General features: G+C 40.5%; 2 protein-coding genes across 4 annotated transcripts in view; one reads left to right on the top strand and one right to left on the bottom strand.

Annotated features, from left to right (window-relative positions):
* LOC119576170 (lactosylceramide 4-alpha-galactosyltransferase-like) overlaps nt 1-483 on the top strand; it is a 5,709-nt gene extending 5,226 nt beyond the window's left edge. For all 3 annotated transcript variants that reach the window (XM_037923738.1, XM_037923735.1, XM_037923736.1), the window contains exon 5: nt 80-483. In XM_037923738.1, coding sequence (XP_037779666.1) covers nt 80-232 — 153 coding nt within the window. In that variant the 3' untranslated portion in view covers nt 233-483. The remainder of the gene's footprint in view (nt 1-79) is intronic.
* Nucleotides 484-7,962: 7,479 nt separating this feature from the next.
* On the bottom strand, nt 7,963-13,715 carry LOC119576169 (alpha,alpha-trehalose-phosphate synthase [UDP-forming]-like). The gene is made up of 4 exons (XM_037923734.1): nt 13,400-13,715; nt 12,135-12,291; nt 11,304-11,429; nt 7,963-11,171 (listed from the first exon to the last, which is right to left on the bottom strand). The coding sequence occupies exons 1-4, from the start codon at nt 13,498-13,500 to the stop codon at nt 9,027-9,029; spliced, it is 2,529 nt and encodes an 842-aa protein (XP_037779662.1). The 5' UTR covers nt 13,501-13,715; the 3' UTR covers nt 7,963-9,026.
* Nucleotides 13,716-14,824: the final 1,109 nt, after the last annotated feature.

The following is a 14,824-nucleotide window of genomic DNA, read 5'->3' as shown; positions in this document are numbered from 1 at the left end:
ACGAAAACCTTCCCAACTCATTGTGTGTCTAAGCAGCCCCTCATACCCCACGCCTCCAAGCTCCCTCTCCTTTCTCCAGAAATTCAACTCTACCTTCGTGATCCACATGTTCAGCGCCGTCTCCCGCAACAAGAAAGCCCACATCGGCGAGAACAGCATTTACGAAATCGCAGCGAAGACGTTTTGTCCTGTCACTTTCGAGCACGCGACAGCAGGGTCCGATACCTTCTGATAACTTATTGTGATCAAGATGTCTTTTTTTTTATTATATATTTTTGTAAAGAAATGGTACATGTCTTCGTGCCTGTGCCTTATGATGCTTACATGAAGAAATGAGAGATTTCATGATGGTTGTTGATAAGACTGTAAGATATGAAATATTTATTTATTATCATAAATCATCTTCACACACACACACACACACACACACACACACACACACACACACACACACACACACACACACACACACACACACACACACACACATATATGTATGTATGTATGTATATATATATATATATATATATATATATATATATATATATATATATATATATATATATATATGTGTGTGTGTGTGTGTGTGTGTGTGTGTGTGTGTGTGTGTGTGTGTGTGTGTGTGTGTGTGTGTACACGCACACACGTGCGCACGCCCGTTTATTTTTTGCCATTTTACGTAATTGTCAGAGGCGTTCCCTGCCGTTGATCGTGATGCTAGGTCAATCAGACGGAAACTTTCTTATTAAAATGTCTTTCTTACTAAAATCTCATTTACCTGTATCCCCTACTTTTAAGAGAGTTGCAACATTCCGGATACGTTCCAAATACGAGGACAATTATCCCACCCTGTTAACAGCAGGAAATTCCTTTCATTGATGGACCCGATGCCCCAGAGGGAAGTTCTTGTACTATGCCCGGTAGTGGTGGCAAAGAAAAATAAACAGATAAATAGATAACTGAAAATGAACTAAGTCACAGACTGCTAATAAAGCACAAGACAGACACTACACCACTTACCTGACAGATCCTTAACTGAAATATGATGAAGATCAAAGTATACTAATAATAGGGAGCCATGCATTATCACAAAACAGCAAAACAGAGACTTCTATAGAGAGCATTTACAGAAACATCACAGTTGTTACTAGAGTTTGTGCAATACATTGGCCTCAGAACTCGTAATGGAAGATTGTATCCGGAAGTGATTGAAATGTTCGGTGTCTCATCGGAAGTGAAGTCACTTGGATGAATGTTTTTTTTCGCTTGATAAATTCTTATTACAGTTGACGACACTGAATTTACCGAATGAATACTCTGCTTAACACACACACACACACACACACACACACACACACACACACACACACACCTACGTAAATAAATGACTATCGCGATGCCAAGTATTTATAACTGAGCTATGCACACACACTAACAGGTACTGCAGCTTTGAGAATAGCTGATGGGATTCATTATATCCTTAATGCACAGTTAAATCTGTAACATGGAAAATACTCTATTCTTAATACTGAACTGAATGCTGAAGGGGGGGGGGGGGTTAGCTAATATATTTTTACAGGTAACTGTTTCCATATTTACTGTATAGTTATTATTATTGTTATTGTTCATTATCTCAATAGTATTACAATTATTATTACTATTATTATTATTATTACTATTACTATTATTATTGTTATCATGATTATTATTATTATTATTATCATTATTATTATTATTATTATTATTATTATTATTATTATTATTATTATTATTATTATTATTATTATTATTATTATTATCATTGTCATTATCCTCTCATCATTATTATTATTAATATGATTATCGCTATTATTATTTTATGATTATCGTTATTATTATCATTATCGTTATTATTATTATTATTATTATTATTATTATTATTATTATTATTACTACTACTACTACTACTACTGCTACTAATACTATTATTACAATCATCATTACTATTATTGTTATTATCATTATTATCATCATTATTATTATCATTACTATTATGATTACTGTTATTATTGTTATTATTACTACTATTATCATCATTATCAACGTCATTATCAATTTATTATCATCATTGTTGTCATCTTTATTATCATCATCATTATCATTATCATTAACACATTATCTTCATCTTATTATCATTGTTAGCATCATTTTTGTCATAATTATCGTCATTATTATCATCATCATTATCATTATTGTTATCATTATTATCATATCATATTGTTATCATCATTATTGTCATCATTATTATCATCATCGTTATTATCATCATCATTTTAATCTTGTTCATCATCGTCATTGTTAGCATCATTATCATCTTCATTGCCATCAACATTTTTATCTTCATCATCATTATTATCAGCATCATTACTCTCATCATTATTAACATTATTATTATAGATATCATTATTACTATCTTCATTATCATCATCATTTTTATCATCATTATCATTATCAGACACAGATTTATGTTCCAAATTAGTTGTACTGATCGCATAAACTACACATCAAAAGATTTATGCTATCTATATGAATGTTTGTTGACATGTTCCATTAAAGATTTCAACGTAAAGATATTAATTTATAATCTGGATACAAATTTTCATAAAGACTCATCTGCTACTATGATTCATACTCCCTAAAAGTTCTCATAAATTATGAAGAGTATTCCACGCATATGATCCAGTACTGAGATTTAAACATTCCTCAAAATGTGTTTCAATAAAAAAATGAACACGTACTTGTTCTTATTAACCCCCATTCTCTTTCACTCGAAATACGTAGTGTTCTTTAGAATTTCCAGTTGTTTTTCGTTCACCAGTTCGTTCAGTTCACCCATGAATAAATAAACCGGGTTCAAAAATATCCATGGGATTTGTTCGGTATTCTCGATGTTAATAACTACGTTCTTCCCATGCAAATTATTCTCCGTTTTCGAAAAAAAAACCCTGACATTTCCTCTCTCTTGACAGAAATATTCTTGCATCTTCTTAGTTTTAGATCAAGACCCAAAACAGACTAGATGCATTCCTTGTTGAATATGACTGCAAGTATTGATACCCCTGTGAAATCGCCACTGACGCGATAAGAATAGAGGTGTAGGTTAACGTAACTTAGTGTTTTTTTCCACTAAATAGTTCTGGTAAGATAAAGAACCTTTGCTGAACAAATACATTTAGCAGTATTCCCATCAAAATCAGTAAAGTTCACTGGTTCAGAAGCCAAATGTACTCACGCTACACAGCAGCAGGAGTGAACGGAACTAAACTTGAACCTTTGGTTTCGTTCAGTCCTCTCTCTCTAGCTGTTGTGTAGATCACTCGAGTGTGTTCGAAGTCCCTCTGTCATTTCATCCTCCTCATACAGAGATAAAGTCCACTGCACTTCACCTTATTCAAAGATCTTACCGGTTATCACAAAAAAACAAAATGCTTCGTTTATCCTCTCTAGGCGTCTCCTTTCCCAGCTGCTCTAGCTTAAGGGTGTGGAATAATCTTGTATCGTTGAGAACATTCCTTAAAAAAAAAAAAAAAAAAAAAAAAAAAAAAAAAAAAAAATTAAGGAGATGGTCACTCTCTTCTTTATCGCACATTTGTCTCTTGGAAATTTGTCTTCATAAGAATTAATCCTATCGATACATGATTAACAGTCCGAGTCTAATAGGGCTGAATAAATAGTTTGATTTTGTGTTTGTGACCAGCGATCAGCCTTGCGTTCCGTTGGAAAATACGGAATACTTTTGTGCGGAATGATCTGTAGCGCTACAGTGATGCTCAAATGTAAACGTAGACTCGCACAAGCTTTTTGCGTTTTAAATTTTGTGTTTAAACACATTTACTATGGCTTTTATTAGTTGAATAAGTAGTCAAATACCAATCAAGAAGTACCCGCAAGTATTGCAAAGGATCTTAAAGGTTCATATGACAGAATCCATACCGAAAAATATTCCTTGGCATTCTACATTAGCTGTACGCTTCGTCTGCTAGGTGCACCCCTCCCGGGACCGTAGCATTTGTGGACCTCACAAAAAATACAGTATCGTGCTACAGGCCGTTCCGTTGAAACTGTGCGCTTCGTAGCGCTGCGAAGTGCTCAACGGAACGCATGGCAGCTGATGTTCTAAAGGTCATACAAATCCAAGCGCCACGCGTAAGAAAAGGAGAGATATGAGTTTAGATTTTTGATTTTCGGAATGCCGTAACTATTGCAGATATTTCAATAAAAAAAAATCACGATGTAACTAACAGCAAATACTTAAAACTTACTATTTTATTAATATTAAAAAAAAAAAAAAGTTATCGTATGTGTTTATGTAGAAGTACATGGCTGTACATCCGTCTTTCGGTTTTGGCATACTATTCGATAGCAGAAGACCTACAATTCGAAGCAGAATTATCAATCCTCGAGAGAGCGAGAGAGAGAAAAAAATAATAGTTTAGAGACTAAGGCTGTCATGAGATGTTGGAGGAAAAAACATACGAAAAGCTGAAGAAATATTTTTAGTAGGCCTACACAGTATCTGTAATTGAACTGTGTAAACACATACGAGTATACGCAATTACTTCAGCTTTGGGAATCACTGATGGAATCATTTACATCCAAAGTATATTGAACATAAGTGTGGCTAATCGATTCCTTCAGTGTTTATGATATCATCATCAACATCATCATCATCAAGGGGCTAAAGCCGACGGGGGCGCATGGCCGCATCCACCCTTCGCTTCCAGCCACGAGGATCCCTCGAGGCGGGTCTCCAGGCAGGTCCACGGCCCATCTCTAATTCCTCGCGACAGGTCTCGTCGAGCTGCTCAAGCCATGATCTCCTGGGTCGTCCCACAGGTCTCCTCCACCCAGGGTTGTCTCGCAGAGAAACTACCTGATGGGCAGGGCCGTCCACAGGGAGACAGCTAGGTGGCCATATAGCCTGAGTTGGCGATCCCGGATTATGCAAGTAACAGGTCCCATGCCAGTCTCACGGTGTAACCGCCGGTTGGACACGTGGTCCTGCCACGTGTCCGGCGAAGGGACTTGTTACAAAAGGCATCAAGGCGAGACTCCAAGACACTGGATAGCGTCCAGGTTTCGCTTCCATAGAGCAAAAACTGGCAGTATCAAGGCCTTGAAGACACGCAGCTTGGTCCTTCTGCATAGGTACCGACGCCTCCAAACGCTCTTGTTGATCGAGTTCATGGCTCCTGTTGCCAGACCAATCCGTCTACTGATTTCTTGGTCTTGACAACCCAGAGATATGGACTACGCTACCAAGGTATGTAAAACTTTCTGTAACTTCAACGTCCTCGATCGACTGAACGGGTTCCCCTAACAGGCCCCCAAAATCCTAAATGTTGGTCTTGGTCCAGGAGACCTCTAGGCCTAGGGGCTTCGCCTCATTGCTAAATGCATCAAGAGCCACCACTAGTGACTCCAAGGACTCAGATAGGATGGCAACATCGTCGGCAAAGTCAAAGTCTAAGACCTTGATATTGCCTAGTGTTGCTCCACACTGACTTTGGCTAGTAGCTCTACCCATTATCCAATCCATACAGGCGTTGAAAAGTGTTGGTGCAAGGACACAGCCTTGCCTCACCCCGAATTAACAGGGGAAAAAGTTCGACATACCCCCACCCTTTACAGCACTTTCATACCAGTATAGAGGCTTGCTATCAGGCCAGTAATCTGGTGTTCGAAAATTCCCCTGAGTCTCAGGATCTCCCATAGTGATTCCCGATGCACCGAGTCAAACGCCTTTTTGAGGTCGATGTAGGTTGCAAGCAACCCAAGACCAAACTCATGACGGCGTTCCACAATTACTCGAAACGCTAGTATACGGTCTATCGTAGACTTGCCAGGAGTAAATCCAGACTGCTCCGGTCTCTGATGCCTCAGTAGGTGGTTGCGGATCCGTTTCAGAAGAATGTGGGCGAGAACCTTGCCTGGTATGCTGAGCAGTGTAATGCCACAGTAGTTGCTACAATTTCCAACGATCCCTTTCCCCTTCCAGAGAGGGATGACCACGTCCCTCAGCAGGTCAGGGGAGTGGTACCAGACTGCCAGATGGCAGTCAGGACTGTATGCAGGCCCCGAGCCATAGGTTCACCTCCAGCCTTTAGCAGTTCAGTAAGGATATCACATATGCCTGCAGCTTTCCCACTCTTCAGCTTGGAAATCGCCATCCTAACCTCTGTTAGGGTAGGAGGTTCCTCGCTGATGGGTTGGTCCGGCGCAGGCACTGAGACATCGCTTGCATCCAAGCTAACTGTTGGAGGGTCTACCTGGTACAACTGTTCAAAATACTCAGCCCAACGTTCACGAACCCCGGCATGATCTAAGATGATCCGTCCATCCGCTGATCGGACTGCAGTCATCTGTGAGGAGGACTTAGAGTTCAATTTTCTCAGGGCTTGGTAGGCAGGGCGAAGGTCATTTACCAAGAAATGGCCTTCAACCTCCTCAGCAAGATTCCTGATGAAAATGTTCCTTGTCCCTTTTCGGGAGTGTCCGAGCCCTAACGCACCATGGAACGACACAAGACTTGATTCCTATTCAGCCGAGCCTTGCGACACGCTTCAGTGGCCTCCATTGTTTCCAGGGAGATGGAATTCTGCCTTGCCCTCGGGCGTACGCCTATGGACTCCTGAGCTGCTTCGAGTGTTTATGATATCGTTATGATAGTATTGCCATTGCTATTGCTACCACTATTACTGTCGAATTATATAATTATTGCATGTCTTATACCATTTCGAACACTTCACTGTATACTGCGCAATACTTGTTCCTTTTAGTCATGTGATGTTTTTATTTTATTTTCAGTACTCATTTTATGCTTTATATCATATTCCGTGCTGTTTACGTGTCTGCGCTCGCACCAGGTTTCTGTTCAAGTCATTTACTTATTTATTCTATCTACGCGTGTGAGAGAGAAAGAGAAGGAAGGAGAATGATAAGTATTAATATACATATATATATATATATATATATATATATATATATATATATATATATATACATATATATCATATATATATATATATATATTATATATATATATATATATATATATATATATGCATGTATATATATATATATATATATATATATATATATATATATATATATATATTTGTACGTATATATATATATATATATATATATATATATATATATATATATACGTACGTATACATACATACACACACACACACACACACACACACACACACACACACACACACACACACACACACACACACACATACACACACACACACACACACGCGCGCGCACACACGCACACACACACACACACACACACACACACACACACACACACACACACACACACACCCACACACACACACACACACACACACACACACACACACACACACACACACACACACAGAGCAGGACTATTGTATCTCTTTTGGTAGAAAAGCATGAGATGAATCCGCTATCGAGGCTCGCTGAGCTGGCTGGTGCCTGTAATATAGATGTACGCAAGTAGATCTAAATTTTCCTCCATTGTGTACCTCGTTTTCTTTGTACTTCATACGGCCTGTGAGCTGGGAATCACCGACATAATTTTATAATTATTATTATTATTATTATTATATCAAACGACTTTTTAATGTGTTTTGATCGGTGGTAAAATATGCAGCCATTTGTATGCTGGAATAGTAAAGTATGGAAAAGTTGTAGTCATGCTAAACTTTGTTTTGGTATCATTTTAAAGTCAATTCATTGCCATTTAGCGTGATGTGCCAAAGAAAAGACTACATGATAAAAGGAAAGGTCAAAAGAAAATAGTTTAACTTAGTGGGATTGATACATTTAGGCTTATTTTTGAGTAGTTTATCCTTCAAATCATCAGAGAGTGGACGGTAAGGTGTCAAAGAAAATAAATGAAAAAGGAGAAACTACTTTAGATTTATGTGATGTTTTGTTTATATTTTTCATTGTACATCCTGTCATGGTTACAATTAATGAAAAGGAAACAAGTTACGAACATTGTTACTTTCATGTAGATATACCGTTTGTGTAAGCCATTTCATCCAAGGACATAAGTGACGTGGACAGTGCTTGTGTTCCATTACGTATGTACAGCTGTACATGCGCATGTAAACGTATGCATATCCAGAATTCTTTATGGATGTCTTAATGAACACACACACAAGTGAGTGCACAAGCATGCAGTGCGTACTGAATATTCTTCATGCATCCCTGCTCCTGTGTAACTTGTGTCTGTGTATGCTGGGTATTTTTCAACCTCTCTAGTATAGTATACATTATTATGATGAATTGAATATGCTTTTTACAATTACAGTGATGAATTCGTTTCCATCCATGACAGAGGAAAAGATAACATATTTCCGGTTTTATCTATTTATTAATTCATTAATATATTTTTCCCAAACATGAAAGTCTTGTCCATTAGTTTCCAACACTGGTGGAAATTTTCTTCTGGACCAAATGCAAAAGATGGAATAAAATGATCCGATTCAACACTATACAACAAAGCATATGGCAAAAGAAACGGAAGCATTTTAGCGGACTGGTAAGCAATAAAAGTGTGAACTATTCATAATGTATATGCCTTTTCCAGTGCATGAAGAGAAAGCAGATGTTACTTACGCTAACACTTTCACAATGTTCCATAAGTGAGCACTTCACTGCTGGATTAACTGCTATTCACTCATTCACAAGATATAAGTTGCCCTTCATTCAAAATACTTATATATTTGTACTAAAACTCCCTCTGAAAGCTGCACAAAAGACGTTAGCCAAGAACCGCAGTCGGGTGCTTGGCAGGTAGATAGAGTCAAGCATAAACTTCTCCAATACTCCTTGTACTCCAGAGAGGACATTCACGCCCGTGGTCCTCGCACTTCTGGAAGAGTTACCGAAGCTGCATGTCTGAGGTGGCTTCTGTTTACGAGGGTCTCAACTCTCATGGTTTGAGGCTTTCATCCTCCGAAGGTTAGGTAGTAAGCTCACACCGTAGAGCGAGATGGAGAGCTCACTGGCGACACGCTGCTTCGCGGGGGAGAACTCTTTCTGGAAATCAGCTGATGGTACACTTTGTCAGACATGACCATCACCTGTTTGTTTGGCTCTGGGGGCGGACTGCTGGAACTAGCCCTGGACCGCCTCGGGGAAGAAGGGGCATGGGGAGGGGAGTGGTTGTTTGAACTGGAAAAGCTTGTTGTTCGCGATCGGAGGCCGTTGGGTATAGGCAACCGCGAACTGAGTCTCTTCTCTACCCATTTGAGCATGGTGAGGACAGCGTCTGTGTTGGGGAGACGGTAGGTAGCAGCCGTGCGCAGATTGGGGGAGGTCGTGACCCTGAAGGTGACCGCCATGCCCTGCAACGCTCGCATGGCGTCCTCGTCTGAAATGTCATCGCCTGCGAAGATAGTAGAAACACGGTCACACCAGTCGAGGCCAAAGAGCGTGCGCAGAAGGTAGATGGCAGCCCGACCATTGTCCCAGGTAACGGGGGGTCGCGTCTCGTATGCCATGGGAGACTGGTAGACTTTAACACCATTTTCTAGGAACAATTCATGTGCTCGTGACATAATAGCTTGCTGTTTATCCTCTGGTACCTCCCGGTAGTGGAATGTTATCCCAGATACTTTTTGTTCCAGCCAGGCGCCGTCTTTGCATACTTCATCCTGCAGCTGCTTCTTAAGCTGTTCTAACTGGACCTCATATTCATGAGGTATAGGATGCATGAACAAAGTTCCATCTGGATGAAGAATTTCGAAGCCATGGCAACCGGCATAAGTAATGCCCTCAATCCCTATCATTGATTTTACGTTTTGCATTGAACGTCCTGATAGGATGGCCACATTAACGTCGGGCATGTGAGAAAGGCGCTCCAGGACGCGGCGAGTCTCCTCTGGCATCCGAGCCAAGTCCGGATGAGGTGCAATGGGAGCCAAGGTGCCATCGTAATCCAGAATCAGAGCTAATCGCGAGGACTCTGTGACGTAAGAGGCCAGGAAATGGCTGAAGTCTTCTTCCCTCAATGGGAGGAGACGTCCAGGTGTAAGATTATTATCAGCTAAACAGTCCACTGATTTGAGGAAGGACTGAAGCCAGAAGTTCACGTCATGTTCTCGTTCGCGATGACGAAGTTGCTGCATTCGAAGCTCTCTCTCATCCTTTGGCATGGTGAGGGCACGGTGCATAACTTCAGCAAATTCTGCTGTCTCATATGGGTTCACTATCAGTGCCTCATGCATTGAAGTTCCAGCGCCAGCAAATGGAGATAGCATAAGGACACCTGGTTCACCCACCTGGCACGCAACAAACTCTTTGGCCACAAGGTTCATGCCATCTCTCAGGGGAGTCACCACAGCCACTGAGGAGTCTCGGTAGAAGGCAGCCAGCTGCTCCTGAGACACACACCCGTAGATGTAACGAATCGGCGACCAGTTGGGCGTCGAGAAACGTCCGTTTATTCTGCCAATCAACTGGTCGAGATCCTCCTTCAGTTCCTGGTATTCCTTGACGTCCGTTCGGGAGGGCACTGCAACCTGGAGGAATGTGACGTGCTCAATGTGCTCTGGGTGCTTTTGCAGCAGAGTTTCGAAAGCACGAATTCTGTGCACGAGGCCCTTGGTGTAGTCCAGCCTGTCGACGCCCAGCAACAGCTGCTCCTGCTCATTGTTCTTGACCACCTGAGGCGCCTTCTCTGCCAGGCTGACGAACCTGTCGTAGGGAATGCTGATAGGCAGAGGGTGCACCGACACCGTGCGCCCGTTGTGTTCCACCAGCATCTGCTCGCGGTCCACGCGGCAGCCCAGACGCCTCTGGCAGCAGTCGATGAAGTTGAGGCAGTAATCCTCCACGTGGAAGCCCACGGAGTCGCAGCCGAGGATCCCCTGCAGGAGCTCGTCGTCCCAGGGGAAGAGCCGCATGATGTCCCACGATGGGAAGGGGATGTGCAGGAAGAACGCCATCTTGATGGGTAGGCCCAGCTTGTCGCATCTGTCGCGGATGCTGTTGGCGGCCATCATCAGGTGGTAATCGTGGAGCCAAACAAGTGGAATGGTCTCAGGATTGGATTCCGATAAGCTCTGTACCGCCTCAACTGTCAGCTTTGCAAACTGCTCGTTGACTTCCCTATAAGCCTGGAAAATCATTTAAAACATTAGAATACTTATAATATTTAGTATAATATATAGGTCATTCTTACAGATAACGGCAGTAGTAAAACAAAAAATACCGATTCGCCATAGAGTATTCGATGCTCCCATACATACCTCCCATTTATCTTGCTGGAAGATCGCCCTGTCTGGCATGGAGTGGAAGAGGGGCCAAAAGGTAGCGTTACAGCAGCCATTGTAGTAATTGTCAAAGAGAGTTTTCTGCGACATCATCGGCTTCACCTGCAAACGTTTATAAAAGTCAGTGGCTACAGCTGGTGATAGCCTCAAGTAACTGCCATGTCAATGTTGATTTTGAAATCTTAAGAACTCGTAAACTAAACATATTTTAGACAAAGAAGAAGAAGAAGAAGAAGAAGAAGAAGAAGAAGAAGAAGAAGGAGAAGAAGAAGAGAGGAGAGAGAAGAGAGAAGGAGGGAGGAAGGGAGGGAGAGGGAAAGAGATAGATAGATAGACAGACAGGGAGACAAGGATAGAATCACACAAACACACACACGGAGAGAGACAAAGAAAGAGACAGACAAAGAAAGAAACAAACAGATACAGAGACAGACATAAACAAACAGAGAGAGAGAGAGAGAGAGAGAGAGAGAGAGAGAGAGAGAGAGAGAGAAAGTGAAAGAGAAATAGAGAGAAAGAGAGAGAGAGAGAGAAAGAGAGAGAGAGAGAGAGAGAGAGAGAGAGAAGAGAGAGACAGACAGACAGACAGAAGACAGACAGAAAGAGAGAGAGAGAGAGAGAGAAGCAGAGAAAGAGACAGAAAAAAAGAGAAAGAGACAAAGAGAGAGACTGACAGACAGACAGACACAGAGACAGATCAATAAACACACACACAAAAAGACAACAACCACAACTAGCCCCTAATAATAATAATGATAAACACACGAATAGATAAAATATGAAATAAGCAAGAAGGAGCCATCGTACCTGCCAGCTCTTAAGCCCCGCTGTAGGTGATTGATCATTGGGATTAGCTTCGGGAATCTCCACAACGCCATCTTCCTGGTGCTGGCCTGACCACCCCACCCACAAGCCTTTGGTCTCCACAACAACGGGGGCAACGGCCGTCACCAATCCGCCGGCACTGTAAGGAAACATGGGCGTGAATATACGTGAAGGTATTGCAAGGATAGTGGTATATGTAGTGTGTGACTGAGGTCTTTGTTTGGGAAAGGTTTTGTAGCGTTGAGTTGTTGTTATATGGTGATTCGGTGATATTCTAAGCTCTAGTGTTCTGTCGAGGCTGGAAGTCCACGAGAGTTAATTGGGGAAGGTGTTCTTCAGTAAAATAAAGTCTTGATTTGAAAGGATTATAAAAATAACAAAAAAAAAAAAAAAAAAAAAAAAACAGCAAAAAAAAACGTTTATTCATTCAAAGATAATTTTTATTCGTAAATCATACTATCGTTTTATTTTCAAATTCAAAAAGTTCCTATTTCCATTGGTTGTCTTTCTTGAAAGTCTGTAACAAAATATGTGCTATTAAATAAAGCTTCGTGTTTGAAAACGGGACAAAAAATACCGTAGATTTTTTCACACAGTTAACATCTTAAGATATTCTGAACTTTTTTTTTTCCCGAAACAGTCTTTACGACTCATATACAATTCACTATAAACAGTACACATTAATTTTTTAGTAGTGGTCAATATAGCTTCATGTAATGTGACATACCTTCGCTGTTATAACCATATCTGGGAAATCTACAATGGCTTTAGTTAATTAAAATAACTTCGTCAGAATTTACACATGAGTGCAGGATGAGAACACTATGTGACGAATACCAGTTATCATAGCGCTTGGCCGTCATTTCACAACTTCAGTATGGTAACAGTAGTCACGTCAAAGGCTGGGTACTTATAAACTATCCACTGCATTTCAAAGACATTATTATCGAAAAATAGGAAAATCTATGGCGCGAGACGTTTGCTAATATACATTTAAATGACACTCCAGTTCATTACTCACTTCTAAGGGTATATCAGTGGTTGTAATTCGTATGAGGCTTCACTAACTACCGTAATAATCCACTAAGATCAAACACTAAACAACTACTGAAGAGTATAGATAACGTTCCGTACAATAATACGTAATGACCAAGAACGGTTTTTTAAAAATCAGTGTAAAAAATGTACCTAAACAATGCCTAAATTGTTTGATGTCAAAGGAAACATACATTTTTTTTTCTACTCACCAGTGCTTCCTCTCCATCTGTCCTGTCACTGGGTTTTTCTGCACTGTGAACGGGAGCCTGTTGGCCACCACGACCATCGGTGAAGTTGAATTTATAACCATCTTGTCCTTAATACTCGTCTGCTCTGTCGTAAACTGTGTACACTGGAGTGCTACGTTCTGTTAGTCTGTTGGCGACTTCTGTAGGTTTGCTGCCTCCTCAGGGGATCCGATGTTTATATACGTTTTCGGCTAGCCAACCGCAAGCGGTCACATCCCCGGGAGCCAATCAGCTTCTCGTACATAGGAGGCGACGCAATTGAAACTGGTTTGGATCTGTTGTACTTTTCAACATTTTTACCCAGTATAAAAAGAGAGTTAGGTGGGGCGACATATCTGACGAAATTCGGGAACATTTATTTGCCAGACTAGACATACGTATGATCAAAAAGTCTTTTTTATATAGTAGTGAGAAATAAGGCGTTACGTGTCTCTGTCCTTGCCAACCTATTGTTGCGTGCAAACTCCGTAGATTTTACTCTGCTTGCATTACTGTATCTTTTTTTTTCTTTTTTCCCTACTGCTTGTTGATTAAAATATTCTTTTTGCTGTCAGAAGAATATATTGCGGTTAAATGAATTTAATCGATCTTCAATATCAAAATTTGATTACGATGCGAGGTAAAATACTTAATTACTGTTACCATTTGATATTGCTTCATAAGATATAAGAAAAACTAACCATAGCAACCTGGCGAAGGGCGGAGTATCTTAAGACTTGCTGCCCACAAGATAAACATTCCCTTTAGTTTACAAGTTATATTCTAAAAGTACCTGCTAATCCCATGCATTCTCAAGGTTATTGTCAACTAAACTTATATTTTTTTCTTTCTTTCTTTTTAGCTCTTCATTCCTCGCGTAGTTCGCTAAGCCATTTTCCTATTTTATTTCATTTCTGTCTCCTCTTTTATTTCTTTTCTTCTTTATTTCTTCTTAGTAAATCCTTTTCCTATCTTATTTCATTCTGTCTCATCTTTCATTTCTCTTCATATATTTCTCCTTTCCTCGCGTAGTCCACTAAGTCATTCTCCCCTCATTTCTTAATTCCCTCTCCTTTCTCTGTGTGCGTCAGTAGTTTTCATCTCCCTCTTTCATAACCATAGTGGGGCAGCAGGTTTCTCGGCCGTTCGCACGAAAAAATCCGGTTCTGCGAAGCGAAAACGTTTTAATCTACTCTGTTTACGTGCGGTCCTCTTGACAGGAGCGTTGTTCCTGTTGACCTTGTTGTTTGTCGTAACAATAGGGATTTGTGATGATTATTCGTATTGCAATGCTAATACAAATATGGAATGAAGTCATTAAGAAAAGGATATGCTCTATTCAGTTGGTAGATTATTGTATTCATCGTCAACGATGTTTAAAACACAAAGCGCTAACATTAATTTATG

The sequence above is a fragment of the Penaeus monodon genome, chromosome 8 (genome assembly GCF_015228065.2).
Source record: "Penaeus monodon isolate SGIC_2016 chromosome 8, NSTDA_Pmon_1, whole genome shotgun sequence".
Classification (NCBI taxonomy): domain Eukaryota; kingdom Metazoa; phylum Arthropoda; class Malacostraca; order Decapoda; family Penaeidae; genus Penaeus; species Penaeus monodon.
The sequence above is the reverse complement of the archived record's forward strand: the minus strand, read 5'-3'. Positions and strand labels throughout refer to the sequence as shown.